Raw genomic sequence first — 27,854 nt, 5'->3', positions numbered from 1 at the left:
TGCAACTTATTATGTGACTTGTTAAGCACATTTTTACTCCTTAACATATTTAGGCATCCCATAACCAAGGGGTTGAATACTTATTGACTCAAGACATTTCAGCTTTTCATTTGTAAACATAATTTCACCTTGACATTATGGGTTATTGTGTGTAGGCCTGTGACAAAAAATCTAAATGTAATGCATTTTAAATTCAGGCTGTAACACAACAAAATGTAGAAAAGTCAAGGGGTGTGAATACTTTCTGAAGACACTGTAAATGCTGCTGTGATGGATGATGAAAGCAAGGCCTCTCCATTAGGCCCAGGGTCATTGCAGAGATGGAGGACATTTAAAATGTAATTATAAGTGCTGAATAAGATATGTGAATAAACACGTCCATTAAAGTTGCAATATGCATAAATCGTTCCGCCATTTCCTGGTTGCTAAAACTCTAATGGTTCGCCTAATTTCAGTTTATGTGACAAAATAAGCTAGTATAGTGTAGAGAATCCTTGTACCATCTAAAACACTGTGAAATATATTTTCCATAACCAAATATATTGTTGTTTCAGCGGTTTGAAGCTGGTGTACAAAACTGAAAGTAAAAGACGCAAAAACAAAACTTAAGAACGGGAAGCATAGAAATAGGTCACATAGAACAGATCTACCGCTTCTTAGACTTGCTTTCAAGTAGAATGACAGATCTATAACTTACATATCTATGTGAATTTGGTCGGGTCGCCCAAAAAGTGACATATTGCCACTCAAAGACTCCATTAAAGAGTGGAAGACATCAAAGTTGGGGAAAAATAGGAAACTTGAAAATATTACAATAAATATGAAAAATGGTGAAAGGGTATAAACTAAAATGTTAACTTTTGTATACTTTCTTTTGTCTGGATATTAGGCACACCCAACACTAAGTGAAATTTCTGCGATATAAAGTGGAGCTCAGTGGTTTGTGCCTGAGGTGTAAGAAGATTAAAGCAGATGTTTTTCACAATAACTAACTCATTACCAGGAGCACTGATCCTATTGAGAAAGAGAGAGAAAGGGAGAGAGGGAGCGAGAGAAGAAAGTTGGAGAGAGAGGGAGTATGGGTGTGGGAGGGACAAAGGGAGAGTTGAAGCATGAGGAGGACAGTGAAAGAGGGAGAGAGGAAGGGTGAGGGAATATGGGTGAGTCGGAAAGGCAGAGAGGGACTGTGGGCGACAAGTGGAAAGAGATTGAGAGAGAGGTAGATGGGGGAGAGAGAGGATGTGTGGGTTGAAGAGGTGTAAGCTGTTTATCAATGAGGAGTGCTTCCTTCAGAACACCATTCATCCACATTACACCCTCTATTAGGTCTGTAGGGAAGGTGGAGGTGGGTGAGGGAGAGGTGACATTTATCTGAAGTAGATTACTTATTATCCCCTATTCTCTTCAAGAACGTTCCTTTTCAGAGATTTTCAAAGATTCTTATACTAGAGTTTAATAAAAGGAGTTTTGACGTGTCAATCACCAGGGAGAACGGTGATAGTGTCGACCAGGATTCAGGGACAGCAGTTCAGTTCAACGAACACACTTCTTTCAAAATGCAGTGTTGGTCATAAAGCAGAGGATGCTCTATTCATTTTATCTCCTTCTATATACAGTATATGATTTATTACATCCCCTTATATTTATTGCTGCATTAGTCTCTCATATCCACTGTTATTTTACTATTGTTTTTTACAATTTTATTTTATCTCTGAATTTTATTCAAGTCCATCTTGATTTTATATTTGCATAAAAACGTTTCATGTGTTATCTTTTCTCACCTTTTTTATATTTTATTAGTTTGATTGATTGATTGATAATACAGCCTTGAGACACACAGAGAGAGACTGAGTGACAAGGCTAGCCAATTAACATTGCTTTGTTATCTGCTCACGGCCGACGCTCGCTGGATAATCAGGATGTGAAGCTGTGTTTTTCCACTGGGAAGAACGAACACATCATTTGCTTTCTGTTGTTTGAAGTATTCTGTTCTGTCGTTCTCACAACATGCAAGGAGTTGAATAGAAAGTGGGTCTTTATTATGAAAAACCAACACATTCCGGCAGTCGAGGCTTGGTCAGTCCAAGGACCCTAATGAAGGCGTTGGTGTCGAGTTGGTGTTTGAGATGAAAGAAACACTTTATACAAGTTACATTTCCTTGATATGATGTAAGAGCATATTTTCAATTTTCATTCTCGTGATCGGAGGTGACCCTCTTTGACACAAACCTTTTTGTCTGTCATCAACACACCTCAATCTGTTATATTTGACTTTCTCACCTCAGTTCCAATTAACAGTCAACACACTGAGGAGAATATTTGCATACCATCCTCAGACACCTCAGTGCGGTGCTAATAGAAAACAGCAGACCTGGGTTCAAATAGTTGTTTAAATTATTTCAAATACTTTAGATGGGCTTGATTACGCTTGACTTCCGAAATGGAACCAATGGAATACTCACAAAAGTCCAAACCATTCCCACCTGGCACTCCAGCTAGGCTAAAGCAAACGCTAAAACATTTGAAAGATTTCAAACGGTATTTGAATCCAGGTGTGAGGAGGAGAGTGTGACGGAGGGGATAATTGGGACAGGGTGTAGAGCAGAGTGGAGGGGGGTTGTCACTCAACAGCACAGCCAGGAAGGAAGCAACAGACTACAAATCTCCACAACACTTAACGTTCCATCCAGACTCAAAGAAAAATAGGATTCAAAATGAGTCATGACTGCATCTGAGATGGACCATATAATTGCCTAATTTCCTTGTTTTTGAGGTAAAGTGAGGAAATGGCTGCCAAGTTTTAGCAATTTCTCAATCTCTCTCTCTGTCGCTCAGTAGCTCTCTCTGTCTTTCAGTAGCTGTCTCTGTCTCTCAGTATCTCTCTCTGTCTCTCAGTATCTCTCTCCGTCTCTCAGTATCTCTCTCTGTCTCTCAGTATCTCTCTCTGTCTCTCAGTATCTCTCTCCGTCTCTCAGTATCTCTCTCTGTCTCTCAGTATCGTCCCTCTCTCTCCGTCCCTCTCTCTCCGTCCCTCTTCATTCTCCACTATCACTACGGTGGTGGTTGGTCTTACAAAAACAATATTTTGTCAATATGAAAAAATATATGAATGACATCTTGTTTTAGTACTACCAAATTGTATATTGTACAGACTCTGGTTAGCTACCTAGCAGCTACCTAAGACGTAGCTGTCTGCAGGTCTGTTCATAACTAGTCACTGCAGGCTGGAGGTGGCCACACACACAGCAACCGGTATTGACTTTGCTGGAGGACAGCTTGCAGGGGAAGAAGAGAGAGGAGGGTGTGTTGGGTAACACTGTCTGTTCAGGTTGAGGATGTCTGGACAGCTCTGACAGGCCTCGCTGAGCCTGAACTCAGAGATGTAAACACACACAAAGACCGACCTCTCTACTCCTCCTCCCTCGCTTCTCCTTCCTCCATCCTCTCTCTACCGTTGGTGTTTTGGAACGTGTTTGTCTGAGAGCCCTTATCAGAGCTTGGCAGGAAAGATGATTGGAGAAGTAGCAACGCAACCTTCCATTTCCAAATCCTCTCCAAGTGTTCTGTAGTTGAGCCACGGCACAGTTGAACCAAACACACTCACGTTTTCCTTCAGATTAAGTTGAGCCACAGAAAAGGGAAGGTTAATGGTGAAGTAGCAATGCTGCCTTCCATTTCAAAAGTCTCTGGTCTCGCTGAACTACAAGCAGTTAAACCCAAACCAAACTCATATTTCCCTGTGATTTCTTAATGGCTCTTTAAAAGAAGGGAGACAGAGGCATAGTTTCTTCATCTTATGAAGGGTGCTTTGTGTGAAGCGGAGGTCTGGCATTCTGGATCAGACATCACAAGACTCTTCAATGCCTCCAGGAGTACAATACACTTTCTATTAAATAAAAGCCACTCTTCTCACAGCGTCTCAGTTAATTTACAATGGCATAAAAGCTCAAACTATGAATATATGCCATTGTGAATACATGCTCAACTACTGTATGAATACATCACATTTATGTAAACACCACATAACCAATTTACTACAGAATGTAATACGTAATATACTGTGACATGATCTGACAGTAACGTGGACCCTGAAGCATTACTGTAGGACAAAGCTGTGTGTTTTATAAGTTTCATATGAACGTGATTTGTTAAAAACGTCCCTGTATTTCCACTCATACTTTGACATACATCTTGTGCCATAAAGAATGGACACGATGCAGGGGTGAGACCAACACAACATTATAGGTTAATGTGTATGCATATAAGTCCAGCTGTGGGTATGTCATTCCACTGGCATGTATGTTCCAGTCATTCTACTGGTCAGGGAGTGGGAGAGAAGAGACTTACTGTTCGTTGACGACAAAGATGCAGTTGTCTTGTGAAGGAAGACCAGAGACTGGATGCTTACAGGTCACCTTCCGCTCATTGTGACTGGAGAGAGAGAAGGAGAAAGAAAGAGAGAGAGGGGGAGACAGGGAGAGAAAGGGATAAAGAGAGGGGAGGAGAGAGAGAGAGAGAGAGCACATTAGACCACCAAAATCATACATATAAACTGAATTAATAACAGCATTGTTAACATCTTCCTCCACACAATACTAACCATATTACCCCTTGTCAACCAGCCAATTGAGGAGCAGAAAGAAGATGAGGGTTAGTGTCCCTCTCCACACTACACAATGTCCTGTTGAATAACAACAAACAGCAGACACAATGCCTACACACCTTGAGTGGGGGGTGGTGCTGAACTTCAGCATGGCAGCCTGTCTGTTATCTGACCTGGGTCAAACACTGTTCTATACAGCACCATCTAACATAGTTCTTCCACTGACACTATCCTCTCTTCTCTCTCGTGAGGAACAGTAATCCAGCCCAGCCCAGCCATGGGTCTTCAACACTGCTGTAGAATACAAATGATCTACCCTCCCTAGAAGCCCCTAACTGCTCCAGTCATATGCCCAAGATCACAAGAGCACAGCTAACAGGCTGTTTCACAGCAAGTGGTGACTTATCTATAAATACAATTACAGCACTGCAGCCAGTCAGACAGAGAGAAAGAGAGACCTCTGTAGCCGGCCCTCTGTAAGACACAAGCAGCTTTTCACACAGAGTGGAGGGAGGGAGGCAGGGGAATGCTTAATGCTGATAAAGACTAGAGATAACAGAGCTCTCTTTTCTGCTCACACACAAAGATGCATGCATACACGCACACACACACACACACACACTGATGGTAGGATGACAGACTGTACAGACAGAAAATATGTCGGATGGATTAACCGAGAGGGTCATGAGACATTGTACACACAGCACAACCATGGTGAACGCATAACAGCACTGTAGGCTTAACTGGACATGGATGGATATCTGAAAGAGAGAGTGTACTGCATGATTATCAATTGATTCACTCTGGGAGGTAGCAGTGTGGGCACGGACCCACACACACACTGCATGATGCCACGGACCCACACACACACACAGTATATGATATCCAAGCAGGCGTACCGAGTGTCTCAGCTGGGCTGTAGTTAGCTAGGCTTGTGGCTGAAACACCTGTTTTCATCTGTCACTTGCTAAAATACCACTGCCACACACACTGGCATTCTCCACAGCTGTAGGGCTTGCTGTAGATCTTGTGCAATACAACACACTTCAGTTAACTCAACACTGGAGGAGGAGGAGGAGGAGGAGGATAGTCTGGCCTGCAGGAGTCACAGATGGAGATGGAACACTCCTCTCTCTCTCTATGGATCTGTATCCTACTAAGGCCATGCCAGGGGGTCTGCTGGGCTAATCTACCCAGTGAAGCAGCAGTGTTCCTGGGCTTGGTCTCTGGACTGTGGCCCTGCTGGAGATGTTCCAGTCCTGACATCCAGGACACAGTCACAGCTGAGCCACAGAGACATGTAGCCTGTACTGTCTATTATTAACTGTCCTCCATGTCTCCCATCTGTCACATAGAATCACAAAGCACAATCACTCAAAGCAACTACATGACGGGATCTGCTTTTATTCATGACTTCCTGGAGATTACCCAAGTGTGTGTGCGTGTCAAGGCTGCGGAGACACCATCAGGGGGTCTCAGAAGTGGTTCCACTTGGCCTTCTTTCACGCCGCGAGTAACAAGAAATCAAGATGGCAAGGTGGAAAATGATCAACAAAACTCAATGAAAGTGTACTTTCTCTTTGGTTCGACATGAAAGTGGTGGGATGACAATGAACATCAGTCACGAGAATCGAGCGACTGCATCCTCCATTGATCTCCAGTATCAGAGAGCAACATCCATTTCCACTGGTTAAAAGGAAAAGTAATAACGTCTTTCTAGCCTCTGAGGACAACTTATACACACTCACTGTCAGACTCAGTCATGCTAAAAGTAATAACATATCATGAAATTACAACCTGGGGCTTGTCAATAAAGCAGCAACAGACTTCACAGCCTCTGAGCCAAAACCTTAAAAAATTCTACTATCTCAGATTTTATGCACCAATTTCCCTCCCAGATACACTGATGTTATTATGTGTAAGGTGGGGCAAGCCTTGCCATAACTAGAATGACAGCTGGAGCAGCTTGTTGCACACCACACTACTTAGAGGAGACAGAGGAGGCTGAGGCAGAGAGAGATGACGGTCACCTTGAATTACATCCATTACATAAGTCTGAAGAGTACCTTTGTGTCCTCTTCATCGAGGCATCACATAACTGATTATCAACAGTGGCTGTACGTTTTACTCATTTTCTGACGATTGCAAGGTGAAACAATAAAAGGGTATGAAGTATTGAATTCTATTGAAATCTATTGAATAGCTTTTCTGTTACCCCCCCCCCAGAAAGAAGATGATCTATTTTCTTTAACATGTAAGAAACGTTGCCTATATGCAGCCAAAACAGAAAAATAAATGCGGTCAGAGACCTACTTGAGCAGCACCACCCCCAAAGATTCTGAGCCTGTCTGGCAGGGTTGGTCCTACAAAGCCAGAGCCCCCTGATGGGAGAGCATAATATACAAGGAAATTCTCAAAAATGCTAATGAGAACCTTGACGACCTTGTACCTAGCCGGTGGGGATTCCGGTGGGGTACCCCCACCCAGGTAGTGGCAGTGCTGGCAACACTGGCTGCAGTAACCCATGGGGAGGGGGTCACACTCGGACAATCAGAGAGGGGGTTTATCATTGTGGCACAGGTGGCACAAAATAATCAAATGTCTGACTGCATGCTTGGGAAAAATGGTTACAACGGGGGACCAGAGTGTTTGTGTCTCAGGTGAAGAGGGTGGATCTGATCTCCATCACCTAGGACTTGACATAGATTAAATAAATTAATCAAATCTCACATTGTTATCAATTTTTGCTCAATCTTGCATGCTTTCTCAAACAGCTGTAACTGTATATGCATTCGTATATGCATTCGTAAATCAGGTCCTTTCTTGAGTTGGGCTCTGGGATGTAACAACCATCTGATTTTATGGTTGATTGTGGAGGAAAGGGGTTGAGTGTGTTAGAGTATGTGAGTATGTGCGTGTGTGTTTATCCCACATCTGTTGCAAGGGGGTAAGGATGTTAGGGAGAATATAGGATGAACCACAATAATTGTTTGCTAAAATAATAATCGCTTGTCAAAAATGTAATGTAATACAATGGCAATCCGGCTTATATGTTAAAATCCTACGCATGAACTGCCGACATTATTACGCATATTAATTGATAATGATGGAAAATAAGATATGCAAGATATTTGAATAGATATATATTTTTAAATAGCTATATATTGAGGTGAGAGCATTGGAAATGCTTTTGGCGGTTAACCTGCTTCTGTTTTGTGGGTGGCACTGTGTGCTGTTTTCGATGGATGGGTCCTGGCCTCTCGGGGGCCTAGGGATCCGGAGGGACGGGGGTGGTATGCCGATCACTGGGATGACGGCCCAACTTGGGATGGGGAGGGGCTTTAGCGGGATAATTAGTGGAGAACAATTGGAGGGTTACTTAGTAGCAATGCAAATATCATGGTACAGCTATATGGACACTCAATCACTATGGTATTTTTTATTGGTAAATTTACAAGCATATATAATGATAAATAGATTTGAAACTTGTATCTCATTATGGTATATGGTGAAATAAGTATAGGCAGTTATAATTGTAATGGCTTAGCTGATAATAACAAAAGAAGAACAATATTTACATGGCTCAAAGAGAAGGAATATAATATCTATTGTTTACAGGAAACTCATTCAACAATTCTAGATGAAGTTGCGTGGAAAAAGGAATGGGGGGGGGAACTCAAAAGGGGTGATGATATTAATTAACAGTAATTTCAATCCGAATGTGCAAATTGTCCAAAGAGATAACCAAGGTAGATGGATTATTTTAAATATGTTATTGGACAATAAACAGATAAGGCTCATTAACCTTTACGGACCAAATAATGATGATCCACACTTCTTTGACAATATATATAATAAATTATCAACCCTGCAAGCAATTCAAGACTCTATTATTATAGTGGGAGATTATAATACTGTTTTAAATAGCTTAATGGACCATAAAGGAAATCACACTACAAACAATCACCCTCAGAGGAATTTAAAACTCTTTTTTTCCGACATAACAAAGGTACAGCAAATCCCCTTATTGTATGGGACACCTTTAAATGTGCCTTCAGAGGCCATGCAATTCAGTACTCATCTCGAAAGCAAAAGCAATTTAGGTCTAACAGAACAGATAGATAGCAATAAAAACTGTAACATAGAGGCTCAGAATAAATTAGAGGAAAAACAAAAAGAAATGGAGAAACTTATTCAAGAAAGATCAAGTGTAATATATTATAAAAATGAAGCAAGCTGGATGGAATATGGGGAAAAATGCACCAAATTATTTATTAATCTTCAACATAGGAATGCTACCAAAATTAATTTACTGAAACTGGTTACAAATGACGGAGTCACCCATGATTCACCAAATGATATTTTTAAGGAAGAAACTTATTTTCTATTTTTTTTCTATTGATAATGTAAAATTAACAGCCATACAGAAAGACTCATGTGAAGGTGAGATTACAGAGGAGGAACTTCTGTATGCAATTAAAGACTTTAAATCTGGGGAAAATCCAGGGTTGGATGGCATACCAGTGGAGGTATACCAAACCTTTTTTGATATACTCAGAGGACTGTTATTAGCATGTTTTAACCACTCCTATGTAAATGGTAGATTATCAGACACTCAAGAAGAAGGTCTGATTTCATTATTACTGAAACAGGATACAAGTGGAAAATATAAATTTACAGTCCCTTTAAAAAACACTTCAGTGTTGTGATGCAAAAATCCTAGCAAAATGTATAGCACATAGAATTAAAAAGGTATTGTCGGACATTATTCATTCTAAAGTTTTTTTTACATGGAAGATACATTGGAGATAATATAAGGCAAGTACTGGAAACAATAGAACACTATGAAAAATCTAGGAAACCAGGCCTGCTATTCATAGCAGACTTCGAAAAGGCATTTGATAAAGTACGACTGGGGTTTATGTATAAATGCCTTGAGCATTTCAATTTTGGAGAATCTCTTATAAAATGGGTTAAAATCATGTATAGTGACCCTAGGTGTAAAAAAAAAGTAAATAATGGCTATTTCTCAGAAAGTTTTAAACTGTCAAGAGGAGTGAAACAAGGTTGTCCACTATCGGCATATCTATTTATTATGGCCATCGAGATGTTAGCTATTAAAATCAGATCCAACAATAATATCAAGGGATTAGAACTCCAGGGCTTAAAAACAAAGGTGTCATTGTACGCTGATGATTCATGTTTTCTTTTAAATCCACAACTTGGATCCCTCCACAGCCTCATAGAGGATCTAGATACATTTTCTAACCTCTCTAGATTACAACCAAATTATGATAAATGTACTATATTACGTATTGGATCACTAAAAAATACAGTTTTTACATTACCATGTAGTTTACCAATAAAAAGGTCTGATGGTGATGTGGATATACTCGGAATACATATCCCAAATGAAATAAATGATCTCACTCCAATACATTTTAATAGAAAGTTAGCAAAAATAGATAAGATCTTGCTACCTGTCAATTTGTGGAAAACTTAACTCTCTTTCGTATTATCCCAGTTTACCTATTTGCTTATGGTCTTGCCTACGCCTGGCGAACAGTTGTTTAAATTATATGATAATTTTTTTTTACATTTTATTTGGAACGGCAAGCCAGACAAAATTAAACGGGCCTATTTATATAATGAATATGAATTCGGAGGACAGAAATTATTAAATATTAAAGCATTAGACCTACAGTGGGGAAAAAAAGTATTTAGTCAGCCACCAATTGTGCAAGTTCTCCCAGTTAAAAAGATGAGAGGACTGTAATTTTCATCATAGGTACACGTCAACTATGACAGACAAAATGAAAAAAAAATCCAGAAAATCACATTGTAGGATTTTTTATGAATTTATTTGCAAATTATGGTGGAAAATAAGTATTTGGTCAATAACAAAAGTTTCTCAATACTTTGTTATATACCCTTTGTTGGCAATGACACAGGTCAAATGTTTTCTGTAAATCTTCACAAGGTTTTCACACACTGTTGCTGGTATTTTGGCCCATTCCTCCATGCAGCTCTCCTCCAGAGCAGTGATGTTTTGGGGCTGTCGCTGGGCAACACGGACTTTCAACTCCCTCCAAAGATTTTCTATGGGGTTGAGATCTGGAGACTGGCTAGGCCACTCCAGGACCTTGAAATGCTTCTTACGAAGCCACTCCTTCGTTGCCCGGGCGGTGTGTTTGGGATCATTGTCATGCTGAAAGACCCAGCCACGTTTCATCTTCAATGCCCTTGCTGACGGAAGGAGGTTTTCACTCAAAATCTCACGATACATGGCCCCATTCATTCTTTCCTTTACACGGATCAGTCGTCCTGGTCCCTTTGCAGAAAAACAGCTCCAAAGCATGATGTTTCCACCCCCATTCTTCACAGTAGGTATGGTGTTCTTTGGATGCAACTCAGCATTCTTTGTCCTCCAAACACGACGAGTTGAGTTTTTACCAAAAAGTTCTATTTTGGTTTCATCTGACCATATGACATTCTCCCAATCCTCTTCTGGATCATCCAAATGCACTCTAGCAAACTTCAGACGGGCCTGGACATGTACTGGCTTAAGCAGGGGGACACGTCTGGCACTGCAGGATTTGAGTCCCTGGCGGCGTAGTGTGTTACTGATGGTAGGCTTTGTTACTTTGGTCCCAGCTCTCCGCAGGTCATTCACTAGGTCCCCCCGTGTGGTTCTGGGATTTTTGCTCACCGTTCTTGTGATCATTTTGACCCCACAGTGTGAGATCTTGCGTGGAGCCCCAGATTGAGGGAGATTATCAGTGGTCTTGTATGTCTTCCATTTCCTAATAATTGCTCCCACAGTTGATTTCGTCAAACCAAGCTGCTTACCTATTGCAGATTCAGTCTTCCCAGCCTGGTGCAGGTCTACAATTTTGTTTCTGGTGTCCTTTGACAGCTCTTTGGTCTTGGCCATAGTGGAGTTTGGAGTGTGACTGTTTGAGGTTCTGGACAGGTTTCTTTTATACTGATAACAAGTTCAAACAGGTGCCATTAATACAGGTAACGAGTGGAGGACAGAGGAGCCTCTTAAAGAAAAAGTTACAGGTCTGTGAGAGCCAGAAATCTTGCTTGTTTGTAGGTGACCAAATACTTATTTTCCACCATAATTTGCAAATAAATTCATGAAAAATCCTACAATGTGATTTTCTGGATTTATTTTTCTCAATTTGTCTGTTATAGTTGACGTGTACCTATGATGAAAATTACAGGCCTCTCTCATCTTTTTAAGTGGGAGAACTTGCACAATTTGTGGCTGACTAAATACTTTTTTCCCCCACTGTATCACTAAAAGCTTCAGTCATACAAAAGTTATACTTAAATCTGAACTGGTTCTCTAGCAAATTAGTAAGATTGTCTCACCCAATGTTCAAGAATGGCCTTTTTCCCTTTATTCAGATTACAACCTCTCACTTTCAGTTATTTGAAAAGGAAATAATCTCCCAAATATCACTATTTCTAAAACAAGCCATTGAAAGTTGATTGCAATTTCAATTGAATCCTCCAGAAACGACAGAACAAATAATGCAACAAATAGTGGTTAAACTCAAATATACTAATTGATAAAAAAACTGTTGTTTTTGACATAATGTTTAAAAAAGTTATAATCTTCGTAAATGATATCATCGGTAGGACTGGTGGAGTTATGTCGCACATGCAGCTAACAAAAACATATGGAAATATCTGCTCTACCCAAAATTACAACCAAATAATTGCAGCACTACCGCAAAAATGGAAGAGAAAAGTGGAAGGGGGAAAAAGTAAGGAACTTGTCTGTCGGCCTTGCATTAAAGAACATAATTGGTTAAAGAAAACTGTGATAAATAAAAAAGTATACCAGTTTCATTTAAGGACCAAAGGATTGACAGCCGTCCCATATAGATTGCAAAATAGTTGGGAAGAGATTTTTGACCGATCCCATGGCATAGTGTTTATGAACTGATACGCAAAACGACACCGGATTCAAAACTTAGCATTTTTCAATTAAAATTATTATATAAAAATTTTGCTACCAATAGAATGTTATTTATATAGGGGATACAATCTTCCCAGCTCTGCAGATTTTGCTGCGAAGAGACAGAATCATTAGATCATTTGTTTTGGTACTGTCCATTTGTAGCTTGTTTTTGGACACAGGTCCAGGAATAGCTAAAGGATTGCAATATTTACCCGGAGCTAACCCTGCAGATAGCATTACTGGGTGATCTGAAAAGTCATAGTCAATCGATCAATAATTTAATAATACAAATATTAAGTTCTGCTTTTCTGATGTATCAAATACTTATGTCATGCAATAAAATGCAAATTAATTACTTAAAAATCATACAATGTGATTTTCTGGATTTTTGTTTTTGATTCCGTCTCTCACAGTTGAAGTGTACCTATGATAAAAATTACAGACCTCTACATGCTTTGTAAGTAGGAAAACCTGCAAAATCGGCAGTGTATCAAATACTTGTTCTCCCCACTGTATAAGTTATTGGTTGAGAGCTTTTGTGAAAGAGCACAGTTAGAAAGATATGGCATATAGAAGCAAACCGGATGGACATCATGAAAATGATCGGAGAGTTTGAGGTTAGTGGAAGTTCAGGAGTAAAAACAAACAAAATATAATTATTGTAAAATTGACTGTGTCCATAAAATGTATATAGTATATAGTGATGCAGACAATTATATTGATGGAAGTTACAATCTATCTGCAATATTAAAGCTGATCTACCCCCTAAAAATAATAATTAAAAAAATAAAAATAAAAAATAAACGTTGAGTACAAGGACAGGAGCTGAATTGTAAACAGACAGGGAAATAAATCAAAGAGAGCAGTGTTTTATATCAAAGCAGTACGTCACCGCTTCCTTCTGAAATGTCATCATTTCTACTCCGGTGACTGTGGTCTGTTGCAGCGCTAGGTAGGTAGGTAAGGGCGGCAGGTAGCCTAGCGGTTAAGAGCTTGGGCCAGTAACCGGAAAGGTCATTGGTTCGAATCCCCGAGCCAACTAGGTGAAACGTGCCCTTGAGCAAGGCACTTAACCCTAATTGCTCCACAGTCGCTGTCAATAATGGCTGATCCCTGGCCGTGACACACCCCACTCTCCGAGGGTGTCTCAGGGGGAGTTGGGATATTCAAAATTCACATTTCCATTTTACATCTCACACTCAAACAGCAGTGAAACAGGACAAATATAAGCACCCCCTATTTGACCTTTGAGGTAGGTAGGCCATAAGGAACATACAGAGACGATTACACCACCTGTCAACTGGCTTCAAACTCTAAAACAACCTGTGTTCAGCAGGGCATACTGTAGAAACGCATTTTGGAATGGAAAATCTGTGTTCTTATTGTACAAGTTCAGGTATTCCCTCCCCGTTTCAGAATGTTTCCTTCACAGTAAAATGCTGTATGGGAATGCTGTTTGCCGTCACGCTCAAGTCAACCCAGGTCTCAGTATGGCCTTTGATTAGTCTTCTCTGTGTTAGGCTAATTGTGCTTGGTAGGAGGGACTCTGAGGGACCGAGATAAATAATGTGTTTATTGGAAAACGCTGATGAAAATCAACAGGCACTTCTTCCACCGCTCCATCCCTCCCTGCCGCCCGCTAACACGCAGCACAACATTACATATTACCCTAATTGGCTGTAAAACAATTTTTCAAACGCCGGCCGCTGGCGATGATGGAGGGAGATTGGGAGAGAAAACAGAGAGAGAGCGAGAGAGACAGAAGGAGAGAGAGATAGTCAGACCAGAGAGAGAGAGATAGAGACCGAGAGGGAAGAGATACAGGCTAAACAGAGAAAGAGTGTGGGAGAAGTAATCACCCAATAACAAAAGAAGGGGAGGAGGAGGAGGAGGAAGTGAGTGGAGGATGAGAGGAAGGGAGGATGAGGAGGAGAGTGGAGGAGAGGAAGGGAGGATGAGATGAGGGCATGTTGCCAGCGGGAGTCTGCTACTCGTGCTGCTCTCTGATAAGTGCCCCAGTGGGTTGTGGGTAATAGCATGCCCCTGTGTGAGGACACTTTAGCTGAACCCTCTATCATACAGTACATAAGGCATACACAACACTGTCATAGGGCCTACATAACCCTGACATAACAATAGGTCAGGAGCAGGAGGAGCCCCATCAACCTTATGATGACAGCTAATCCATAAGAAGTCAGAAACATTACAAAGCAGTAAAATGTAAAATGTCAGACCATGTTTGTTCCCCTGTCTGTATGATTCCCTCTGCTCTAAATGCCAATTGAAATGTTGCCTTGGTCAAATGGCTATAATGCAGGCCAGGGCGGGGCCCTTCTAAATGTCTTCATCCACAGTGGATGAATGACACTCCTTCTGATTTGACCTTGTTGCTAAGTGTGTATACATCTCGGTGTTTGGTTCTGTACAGGCCCGGCATGGAGAGAACAATGTGTACATATTCAGACCCTTGTCTCAGTATTCTGCTATTGTAAAGGCTGAGGGTCAGTCAACAATTGCTAGTCCGCTCCCTGTAGAGCCCCCTGCCATTCACACTGCTCCCTCTGGCACCACTGGGTAACCTTTCAGAAAGGCCACAGAGACAGACCTTCCCTCATTTCCCTTGCACTTCTGCACTCTATCCCTCTCTCTCTCCCCATGCTTCTCTCTCTCTCTATTCAACATTCTCTCTCTATTCAACATTCTCTCGCTTTCTCTGCATCCTGCTATCTCTCTCAGCATTCAGAGTAGCACTCTGACTCACCCATAACATGTTTTGTACACCTTTCCTAGGGAGGAGAACATCTCTTTAAAAATGTCAGATACTGCCTCCACTGCACACAACCCGGGCTGCAGTGCGCACTCGCACGCACGCGCGCGCACACACACACACACACACACACACACACACACACACACACACACACACACACTACAAAACAACCTCTAACTAATCCACCTAAATCACTGTAGCGTTTGGCTTTGGTTGGCAGTATTCTAAACAATAACAAGAAGCACTTCTAATTGCCCATCAAACGGACGCCATCTTAATCTTCCTTCCTTTCATCCTCGTCAGCAGATCTATAAATAAACAGTCCTCCTACAGAAAGCCATCCCCTATTAATGTGACATCTTCCATGGCAGTATGTACACTACATGACCAAAAAGTATGTGGACACCTGCTTGAACATCTCAATCCAAAATCATGGACATTAATATGGAGTTGGTTGGTCCCGCCTTTGCTGCTATAACAGCCTCCACTCTTCTGGGAAAGCTCTGTGCAGACCAGTAAAGTTCTTCCACACCGATCTCGACAAACCATTTCTGTATGGACCTCGCTTTGTGCATGGGGGCATTGTCATGCTGAAACAGGAAAGGGCCTTCCCCAAACTATTGCCACAAAGTTGGAAGCACAGAATCGTCTAGAATGTCATTGTATGCTGTAGTGTTAAAGTTTCACTTCACTGAAACTAAGGGGCCTAGCCCGAACCATGACAAACAGCCCCAGACCATTATTCCTCCTCCACCAAACTTTACAGTTGGCACTATGCATTCGGGCAGGTAGCGTTCTCCTGGCATCCGCCAAACCCAGATTAATCCGTCGGACTGCCAGATGGTGAAGCGCGATTCATCACTCCAGAGAACGCGTTTACACTACTCCAGAGTCCAATGGCGGTGAGCTTTACACCATTCCAGCCGACGCTTGGCATTGCGCATGGTGATCTTAGACTTGTGTGCTGCAGCTCGGCCATGGAAACGCATTTCATGAAGCCCCCGACGAACAATTATTGTGCTGATGGTTTTGTGACAGTCTCTCCAACACAGAGAAGCCTTCTGTTAGAAGAGTCAGTAACTAAGAACTCCAACAAGCACTTCAATGAAATCACAACTACACACTGACGTAAGAACGAAATCCTAGTGCTGTTACTCGAGAATGCCATACTCTACCACTTTAACTGAAAAGCCTATTGAGGGACAAAACAACACCTTGTACCATTTTAACTGAACATGAAGTCCACTAAAACAGCTAGGCTACTACTAATAGTACCAGGGAACACCTACTGTATAACAACATGATCCAGGGTGAGCAAGCTAAAGCAGCTAGCTAATGCAAAGCTGAGTCCCACTAGCTGCCCTCCACATTACCGACAACCTGCTGAAGCTCCTTTCCTGCGAAGAGGAACGAGAACAAATCTCCTTTGTTGCTCAATCAAAAAGTAATTCCTGCACATAAAATTCATAATCAGGTTAAGAGTGTGAGCTTGGGCTGATAATACAGTAAGCATTGTGACAAGTCCAGGTCCAATGTTTACATACAGAATACATACCAGCTGATTTGATATAGGCTCCGTCCCAAAAGTAGTGCACTATATAGGGAATAGGGTGCCATTTGAGATGTAGCCATAGTCTCCTGTAGGGATATGACGATTAAATGAATTTGGGATCATTAACGTTTAGAATTTATTTGTTTTTTTTTTACCAAATTTAAATCACAGTGCAGTTGTCACAAAACTACCACTAACAGATCCCGATCATCATCAAAGGCAAAACATTTTTATTTATTTTTTTTAATTTTTTTTTACAAATACCTAACACAACAATGCTGTAAGTAGGTGGAGATATGCATCTTTCAAATGATTTTCCCCAGATATAAAGCGCTCTGCACGTCATAGTCGTTAACAGTTCGAATAGCAGAGAATGAGAAAGCCAAGCAACAGCAGCGAAGTCCTGTATGGCAATACTTTGAGAAGTTAAATGAGAAGGTGATGAAATGCAAACTTTGCGAGGTGGAATTGAGCTACAGTGTTAGTACAGGTGCTGAAACGGAGGCACAGTGAGACCCAACCGGTTGCTGGCAGCAGTGCGATAAGGGACGGAGGGAGAAAATCACAGCGCTGATTACAGAAATGATTGCAGTTGATTGTCAATAGTAGAGGATGTCAGCTTCAATACCCTAATGACATATCTAGAACCAGACTACAAGATGCCATGTCGAAAAACCATGACAGCCCTGATGGAGAAATTGTACAATGATACAAAGTACAAAGTGCACGCTCTCAAACACCATACGTGGCCTTAACAACAGATTGTTGACGTCTATGAACACGCTGTTATACATCACTGAAACGAGCCCTCACATTGATGGGAAGTGGGACATGAAGTCCCATGTACTGACAATTGAGAACATAGAGGAGAGTCACACAACAGATAACCTAGAACAGCATTAATATCATCGTTGTTGAGGACAGCAGAAAGGTGAGCGCCGTCTGGTAGGTAGCCAGGACTCCGGTAGATTGAACTGCATTGCCCCCTAGCGGTCATACCCATTGTGAATTCACGTCATTTTGGGGGGGTTTTTTGTGTATTTTTTTCGTTTAAACTATAAAGAAATTGCAATTTAAACGTTAAGAACATTTTTACATTCGTTACATCCCTAGTCTCCAGTGACAGTATGACAGATGCTCAACATAAATGCTGGCCAGCGCATCGGCATGCAGCATTTGGTTCTGGGTTCCCTGATTAGATATGACATATCAACAAGGTGGCGTTTAAAATTACATACATGGCAATCTCCTTTAGCCTTTTCTAATCTGCAGATCACAGCCTGCTATAACCCATCCATACTAATAGATGATCATTATGATTACACTCAACCCATAGACTTGTTGCTACTAGCTACTGTAGCTAGGTACTGCAATAGCATATGGACACAGATTCACCTCAGATATGATAATGTATGCACTCACTAACTGTAAGTCGCTCTGGATAAGAGCGTCTGCTATATGACTAAAATGTAAATGTATATGTAGATAGCAGAAAATAACCCACAGTTACATATTAAATAATGCAGTCAGGGAAACAGCACTGATAAAACTGACCCAAACAAGTCAAACTGCTGAGGTATCTCATCCTAAGGGCTCCTCTCCTGAGTGTGTTGCCAATAGTAACCATGGCAGGTGGCTGATGTTATGTAGTTCTATGGCAGGGGGAATGGAATGCCAGGCTGTGAATGGTTCATAACAACCTTATTTGATTTCCATGTCTAGATAGAAGGACAGTTCAAAAGAAGACAGGGGAAAATAACGGATACACATTTTTTTAACAAATAGAAGAAATATGAGGTCTGGATTGGGCCACGGAGTGGGCGAGGGGATTCAGTCAGGGTCACAATTGAGACAGTAGAACTAGAGTGCCACATGTTGCCCTCTGTCAGTCAGTCCATTCATCCATGTCAACCACTTTCTGTGTCTCTAATGGCACCTTATTCCCTAATATAGTGCACTACTTTTGATCAGAACAGAGCCCTATACAGTGGGGGGAAAAATTATTTAGTCAGCCACCAATTGCGCAAGTTCTCCCACTTAAAAATATGAGAGAGGCCTGTAATTTTCATTATAGGTACACATCAACTATGACAGACAAAATTAGGAAAAAAAATCCAGAAAATCACATTGTAGGATTTTTAATGAATTTATTTGCAAATTATGGTGGAAAATAAGTATTTGGTCAATAACAAAAGTTTCTCAATACTTTGTTATATACCCTTTGTTGGCAATGACACAGGTCAAACGTTTTCTGTAAGTCTTCACAAGGTTTTCACACACTGTTGCTGGTATTTTGGCCCATTCCTCCATGCAGATCTCCTCTAGAGCAGTGATGTTTTGGGGCTGTCGCTGGGCAACACGGACTTTCAACTCCCTCCAAAGATTTTCTATGGGGTTGAGATCTGGAGACTGGCTAGGCCACTCCAGGACCTTGAAATGCTTCTTACGAAGCCACTCCTTCGTTGCCCGGGCGGTGTGTTTGGGTTTTCACTCAAAATCTCACGATACATGGCCCCATTCATTCTTTCCTTTACACGGATCAGTCGTCCTGGTCCCTTTGCAGAAAAACAGCCCCAAAGCATGATGTTTCCACCCCCATGCTTCACAGTAGGTATGGTGTTCTTTGGATGCAACTCAGCATTCTTTGTCCTCCAAACACGACGAGTTGAGTTTTTACCAAAAAGTTCTATTTTGGTTTCATCTGACCATATGACATTCTCCCAATCCTCTTCTGGATCATCCAAATGCACTCTAGCAAACTTCAGACGGGCCTGGACATGTACTGGCTTAAGCAGGGGGACACGTCTGGCACTGCAGGATTTGAGTCCCTGGCGGCGTTGTGTGTTACTGATGGTAGGCTTTGTTACTTTGGTCCCAGCTCTCTGCAGGTCATTCACTAGGTCCCCCCGTGTGGTTCTGGGATTTTTGCTCACCGTTCTTGTGATCATTTTGACCCCACGGGGTGAGATCTTGCGTGGAGCCCCAGATCGAGGGAGATTATCAGTGGTCTTGTATGTCTTCCATTTCCTAATAATTGCTCCCACAGTTGATTTCTTCAAACCAAGCTGCTTACCTATTGCAGATTCAGTCTTCCCAGCCTGGTGCAGGTCTACAATTTTGTTTCTGGTGTCCTTTGACAGCTCTTTGGTCTTGGCCATAGTGGAGTTTGGAGTGTGACTGTTTGAGGTTGTGTACAGGTGTCTTTTATACTGATAACAAGTTCAAACAGGTGCCATTAATACAGGTAACGAGTGGAGGACAGAGGAGCCTCTTAAAGAAGAAGTTACAGGTCTGTGAGAGCCAGAAATCTTGCTTGTTTGTAGGTGACCAAATACTTATTTTCCACCATAATTTGCAAATAAATTCATTAAAAATCCTACAATGTGATTTTCTGGGAAACATTTTTTCAATTTGTCTGTCATAGTTGACGTGTACCTATGTTGAAAATTACAGGCCTCTCTCATCTTTTTAAGTGGGAGAACTTGCACAATTGGTGGCTGACTAAATACTTTTTTCCCCCACTGTATGTTTGTGGCTCATGGGGCAAAAGTCATGCACTTACAGGGAATAGGGTGCCTGCCAACTGCCTCCTCTTGTCCTTGTGATGGAGATGCTCTGAGTCTTACAGGGAATAGGGTGCCTGCAAACTGCCTCCTCGTCCTTGTGATGGAGATGCTCTGAGTCTTACAGGGAATAGGGTGCCTGCCAACTGCCTCCTCTTGTCCTTGTGATGGAGATGCTCTGAGTCTTACAGGGCTCTAATTTATCGGACTTCTCTTAATTGGTAAAGTTGATCTATAGGGCATTAATCAGGTGAACACATCCATTACTCCCCATCTGTCTGTCTGTCTGTTTTTATCAGAAAACAAATGACCAGAAAGACAACTCTAAGGGCATTTAGTTCTGAGCTATACTGTTCCATTATTTGTTACATTGTATTTTTTTTCATTTGGTCCAGTTGGTTTCACATTGCCAAAATGCTCATGTTCAGTCCATTTATGAATACCAAGAAGCATAACTTGTGTGTCCCAATCTTCATATTACATTCGCTTTGGTCTTCCAACAACATGCGGGAGGAAACAGCGCAATAGCCGCTCTAACTGCAATGTGAATAGACTATATTTAGCATATATCCCCGGTATAGCCCCAGCCTAATCTGCATCGATGCACTCATAAATGCACTGCTACTCACAGAATGAGATATCAAGTACCGTGTGCATTTCATCAAATGCTCACAGTCCAATAACACTGCACGCCTCTGATTATTTTCCTGTATTTGGTTCGGACTGCGTTCTCACCTGCAGCGAACCGCACCATGGTAAAACGTGAATCGGACCGAGACCACCCTTTTTGAATGAAACACGGTGTGTTGTTTAGTGCGCTCCAGAGTGCAGATATAGTGTCCACAACAGTCCAAACTAACCGACCTAAGGGTGAAAGCAAGCTCCAAACCAATTTGGTGTGAAAGCAATTAAAAGTCTACCACCCTTTAATGAAAATGATATAGGCCCACACACACAGAAAATGTCTGGACTCGTTAAAGTAATTCCATATATCCCCAAACGGACACCGGCATAGTGAGATTGATAGCTGCTTAATAGAGTCTAGCCTAATTCCAAATGGTAGAAACAGAAACTCCCTAATTAATAGAGCAAAGTAACCCTGACAGAGGAGTCTAAGGAGTAGGGAGACTAATCAACATGGACTCAAGAGAGCTGACCAATGAGATGCATGGAGCTGGCTTAGGGAAATACATGGTCCCTTTGGCATCACTGAACCACAGCTTGTTAATAAAACTTTAATCTGAATCACAATGGGACGCAGCGAACAGCCCGACACCCCTAACGTCTTCATACTGTACACCACAGGAACGAGAGGGATAACATGGGTCTAGAATGAGAAGGAATAACAACAATTTCAAGGAGAGAACTAGAGAGACAAGCTCCCATTCTATTATCCCCAGGGGTCTGGGCAGGTTAACTGAACGACAGATAGAGAGGAGAGGAGAACAGAAGAGAGGCTGAGTAACAGCAGCTATGGGATGCAGTAAGCAAATAGAGCTGAATGCATGATACTAAATACAACAAAATCAAAACAATAACTCATTTACATAACTCATCATTTAACCCTGCCTTGTAAGCTGCCTTAAGTCTACTGTCCTATAGGGATGGTTACACAACGCAGCAATGAAGAGAGCACAGTATATCACAACAAATGGTAGAGTTCCCTATATGGAAGAATCTGAGCACCATTCCTGTTTTGAGCAGCGCATCCCGTGTGTACTTCATAAAATATGCATAATGTATAACAACGCGTGGGCTACAGTGAAATATAGCCTGTTATACCAACAAGGCATCACAGCACCGCAGGCATAAATAGCTATGCCATTATTTCAATAGCCTATGGAATAATAAACGAATCATATCTAAGCATGACTACAGAACATTAAATCATCTCCAGATATTGTTTACTTACGAGTGGACGCCTGCAGTGGAGAAGCCAGTAAAACTGGTGAAATAAACGCAGTCTTTCCAGATGCAGACTTGGTGAGAGCAGCGCACTTCTGTGACCACTCACTTCTGCGGCGCGCTCCCACTCGCCCGCTCTGCTAAATGCGCGCCGCTGACCGAGCTGGAACAGACCAGCTGTGCTGTGCGCTTATGACTGAGAAACCCGATTGAAACGCGATGTCATGTACGGATGAGAGTTGAATCGTTCAAGTAGGATGCCGTTCGGTTTGCAGTGCTTTTCAATGCAGATGTGTCATCACGTGTGCGTTGAAAAACACGGAATAGGCTACATATCCTATAAGCTGTGAGGCTCAGGCTGTATGTGTGTGACCGCGGGTGGCGTGCATTAACATGCTCCTCTCAATGTAACCTATAGGCATAATCGTTTAGAGCTATAGGAACATTACATGGGACCAAAATCACATCTAGCGCATTGCGTCTCCTGAGTGCCTATAATAAGGGAGCCTACTCCAAAGCTAGGCCTATATCATTAACGTAATGCTCGATGTTCCACTAGACTCTAGAGTCCCATTCAACATGTATTCATACCAGGCTATGATATGATAATGTGGTACTAGAATAGAAGAGCACCTGGAAGTGCAGACGCACGCACACGCACCCTTACTACAGTGTGTAAATGGATAACAAGAGCCTGGAGAGACCCTGAAGTTCAACCACAAGTCAGGGCTCTTTCTAATAGGAAGCAGACAATGGTTGTGGAGGCTAATCTGCTTCCCCCAGTTTCGTGCTATTATTCAGGCCTGGAGGAGAGGAGAGGCAGTGGTGATGGGTAGGAAAGGAGAGGGGACGCCAGGCCACAATGGCTCCAGAGAAAGAGGACCTTTTTAGTGTGTGTGTGTGTGTGGGGGGGGGGGGGGGACGGGACGGACAGAGACAGGACGCCAGCTTAAACCAGGGTTTCAAAAGGCTGAGGAGAGAAAGGCTCATCACTACATATTCTCTCCATATAGAAAGCTGTATTGAACCCTGCTGGGGCTCCTCAATAGGTTTCAATAGCAGAGGAAAACAACCAACCTGGCATGGTTCAAAAACGGACTCTCCTTACATTAGTTAAAGGTGCTACAACTAGAATTTCTCCCTATGTGGAAGCGAGGTGAATTGCAATAGCAACAGGCCGCATTCAAAATCAAATCTCACCCCTCCCCCGCATCCAATTTTCCCATAACATGGCGGAGACTCATGCTTGAGCCTTTTACTTTCAGTTTTGGTGGATTTCAGCATACTTTTTTGTTATTGAAAATATTTTTCACAGCGATGATTCCCTAAACTATTCAGTGCTTGTTTTGCCAGATAAACTGAAATTGAGAGAACAATATAGAATTTTAGCAACCAGGAAATGACAGAGCAATTTCTACATTGGCCACTTGACCTAGATAACACAGCCACAAAGTCAAAACAGCTTTCCCATTTGGATAACAGATGCAACTTCGGCGGGAGAAATCAATAGGCAAATATCACAGCCAACCACAACACTGGCGGGTAAGTAATACTGTGAAACACTATCATTCCACTATTACTGCAGATATATTATGGGCATTTTTCTGAAATTACAATGTAAACATTTCAAAAAATCCTACGTGTAGCACCTTTAATGCTGACTCATAGAATGCCATTTCATATAAAACCCTGAATCGTATAAAACTCAGAGGAACAACCTGACCTGAATGCCTGTCCTGAACTCTGTCAAATACAAGGGAAGGAGGGATGTGGGAGGAAGGAGTGATGGTTAGGGAGGAGTGATGGTGAGGGAGGATGAACAATACCCATTGGCAGTAAAGAGATAAGACGAGGTCAGGAGGATGGAAAGGTCCACTAGATCCACCCTGCATCAACTGTCCAGGAAACAACAGAGGGCATGCGTTTGAAGTCTAAATCCATGGCTGCATCCCAAATGGCACCCTATTTCCTATATAGTGCACTACTTTTGACCCAGGCGGATAGGGAATAGGGTGCCATTTGGAACGCAAACCATGTCGGTCAAATCCAGTGTGAGCCACAATATCAAAGACGTATGAGAGAGAGAGGAGAGAGAGGGTAAGGTTTTGAGAGCTGGCTAGCCTAGGAAAGCTGATATTGTCAAATGGGGCCAGGGAAGAGAGCTGCTGTGTTGGGCTCCATAGTGTGTGTGAGTGCATATTGGATAGACAAGGATCTCTCCTGTCCTAAAACTCTACATTCAGAATCCTACATTTTTATTATTTCTTTTTAAAATACTCCCAGTAACTGTATTCATCCAAATCCAGAGGCAGCGCCCACCGGATGTATGGTACTTGATTTGAAAAACGTCTCAGCAGTATTTTATCAAGTGAAATGTCTGCTAATTAAAGAGATTGATATGTAATGCCGACAGCTGAAACTCAGCAATCTCCTGCTCTCTCTCTGGTGATAAGTGAAACAAGCTTTTAAGCAGAATATTTTGGGAAGCAGCCATCTGTTAAGTATAAAGAGACCAACACAAGTATGCAGAGACCAACACAAGTATGCAGAGACCAACACAAGTATGCAGAGACCAACACACTTGCAAAAGTATGCACACACAGACAAACGTAAGCACTCACCCACGAATGCGTGCACATACCATGACGGGGAGTTAAAGGAGTGAATCAATGATAACTCAAGAGCCTATGGGCGTTGGAGCGTTGGAGATGAAGTGTGTGTTCTCCAGGCCAGATGTGTGTGTGTTATCATATCTAGGCTCTCTGGTCTCTACTGCTGTGTGCCAGTCAGCAAGTGGTAAAGGAGATCGAGTTAACAAAGACCTCCTCTATCTTCCTGTCTTCTCTCCTCTCCCCACTATAACTGTCACAAAGAGATTACGGACGTTTTCCTATAAACCCAAAATAGTTTCATATTTGGGCCGACTACATTTCCTGTTCCATTTTTAAGGAGCTGCAATAAAAAAAAACGGCAACGCTTTTGAAAAGTTCCATCAACAAAGTTGTACTTTAACTTATTATCTAATGTGACGAGTTTGAGCCTATAAAACCCAATGCACTTAACCTTACTGCTAGTGTGTCCTGTAGGCCAGTGTTTCCCAACCCTGGTCCTCCAGTACCCCCAACAGTACACAGTACTGGACAAGCACACCTGATTCAACTTGTCAACTAATCATCAAGTCCTCAATGAGTCCTCGAGGACTAGAGTTGGGAAACACTGTTGGGGGTCCTCGAGGACTAGAGTTGGGAAACACTGCTGTAGGCAACCTGAATCCATTAGAGTGAGAGGATAGAGCAGAGCAGACATTTAACATGGGGCCAGAAACAGAAACAGAGGGAGGAGGGTCGTCAGTAACCCCAACACAGAGAGAGAGAGAGAGAGAGAGAGAGAGAGAGAGAGAGAGAGAGAGAGAGAGAGAGAGAGAGAGAGAGAGAGAGAGAGAGAGAGAGAGAGAGAGAGAGAGAGAGAGAGAGAGAGAGAGAGAGAGAGAGCTGTATCAGAGAGCTGTGGAGAGCGAGGTTACAGTCCCAAATGTTACCCTATATAGTTCACTACTTTTGACCAGAGCCCTATGCTGGCCCTGGTCAAAATGAGTGCACTATGTAGAGAACAGGGTACCACTTGGACACACACAGGGAGCTACTCTCCTGTCATAGTGATACTTACTAGGGAATTTTAACAGGCTAGCAGAGGAGTAGAGAGGGCAACAACACGAAGATCAGTCACTAAAACATGCAGCCTGCTTGTTACCCTCTCTGACATAGGTCTGTAATGAAGCCAATATAAACAGTATGTTCATTAGAGGACTATCATTAGCAGCAGGGGTAAACACTGATAGGCAATGCCTGATTTATGGTAGAGGGCTTGAGAGGTACACACACACACACACACACACACACACAGGCACACACAGGCACACGCACACACACAGGCCAGACTACTCTGCTCTTCACACACATGGCTTGCCTGTTTGTCTGGGCGGTCACATGTTAGAGGCAGGTTGCCGGGGCAACAGGTGAGAGCCGGGCCTCAATGCAGCAGCGTGACATTTACTGTGTCCTTCAGCAGAGGAGTGAGGGAGGAGAGAAAGGAGAGGAAAGAGAGGAGAGGGAGTAGGGATGACTTGGGAGGATGGATGATGTGAGAGGGGAGAGAGTGGGGGAGAAGATGGGGAAGTGGGGGGGGTGGAGGAGACGAGAGGAGAGGGGTGAGGAGAGGAGAGGAGAGGATGGGGAGACCATAAGACGATTGAGGGTGGCGGGTGGGTGGATGGAGGGATGAGACGAAGGAGAGCAGGCAGGGTTGGCTGTTCTGCTCCACTGGAGCCTAGCAGTGGATGTGGTAGTCTCAGGCAAAGAGAGAGAGTGAGCGATAGAAGGGGGAGAGAGAGAGGAGGGGAGAGACAGGGAGAAGGAGAAAGCTATTTGGAGGGAGAAAGCTGGGTTTTTGCCACCAGTGTCTCAATGCCATCAGTGTCACAGCAGCACAACACAGTGTAGCTGAACCGAGACCCAACATGTCCATAAGAGTTCATGTCATTCACAGTATTGCATCCCCATGCATAAGCTACACTGGGAGGGAACACTAAGACTAAGATATGCAGGAAATGACACCATATGTTTGAGACTTACACCAAACGCTATCAGTGTGACCAGTGGCATATTAACAAAATACATTTAGTAGACTTCAGACTCGTCCATATGTGCTGAAATACACCCAAAGGAACACCGTGGGTCGAAATAGCAATTTATTTCAGAATATCATTACTGAAACTCTGCCAGAGCTAAGAAAACACTTCCAGAATAAGGCAGGACTTTTCTTCTCACGGTCTCCAACGGTCTGTTTCAGTGTGAATAATTCATTGAGGATTTCACTGATAATAAAAACATAAACAGTCGGTCTCCCAGGACTAAACAAAATTACACATTAATATTTGATACAGACCTCAAAATAACAGCAGAGATAGCAGAATATTTGTGAGAGGAAGGGAGGGGAATGGGATATGATACACTGTAAAGGGGTTGGAACATGTCAATACCATGGGTCTGCACTTCCTTCCTATCTCTCTGTGATGTAACTTCCTGTTTCCTGTCAGAGTGGGCATCCAGGTGTAGGTAGAGGGGGACAGGTGAGTTGGCTGGCATGAGGCAGGAGGACATTGTGCTAGCTGGAGTACAGCATGAATCATAACATTGTGATGACTAGGGTTGTTCCATCCCCATTCTATGGGTTTGGGTACAGTTTGTTATACGTCTCCTGTTTTATCAGTCACACTGGAGCTCATTGATGATGTACAGGTAACTGCCAAAATAAAGGAAACACTTGAGTAAATGAGGGATACAAAGCATATTGAAAGCAGGTGCTTGCTGTTAATTAAGCAATTATCATCCCACCATGCTTAGGGTCGTGTATAAAAATGCCCAGTTGCCCATTATTTTGGCTACTATGGCTAGAAGAAGAGATCTCAGTGACTTTGAAAGAGGGGT

General features: G+C 42.4%; 1 protein-coding gene across 1 annotated transcript in view; it reads right to left on the bottom strand.

Annotated features, from left to right (window-relative positions):
* Positions 1-27,527, bottom strand: part of LOC311116740 (pleckstrin homology domain-containing family A member 5-like) — a gene marked incomplete at both ends in the record, with an annotated part of 68,726 nt that extends 41,199 nt beyond the window's left edge. The window contains 3 exons of the mRNA XM_084191781.1: positions 4,348-4,431; positions 22,376-22,442; positions 27,407-27,527. Of these exons, the coding sequence (XP_084047907.1) occupies positions 4,348-4,431; positions 22,376-22,442; positions 27,407-27,527 (272 nt within the window). The remainder of the gene's footprint in view (positions 1-4,347; positions 4,432-22,375; positions 22,443-27,406) is intronic.
* Positions 27,528-27,854: the final 327 nt, after the last annotated feature.

Source organism: Coregonus lavaretus (assembly GCF_964263955.1).
Source record: "Coregonus lavaretus genome assembly, contig: HAP1_SCAFFOLD_701, whole genome shotgun sequence".
NCBI lineage: Eukaryota > Metazoa > Chordata > Actinopteri > Salmoniformes > Salmonidae > Coregonus > Coregonus lavaretus.
This window is presented reverse-complemented; position numbering and strand designations above follow the sequence as displayed.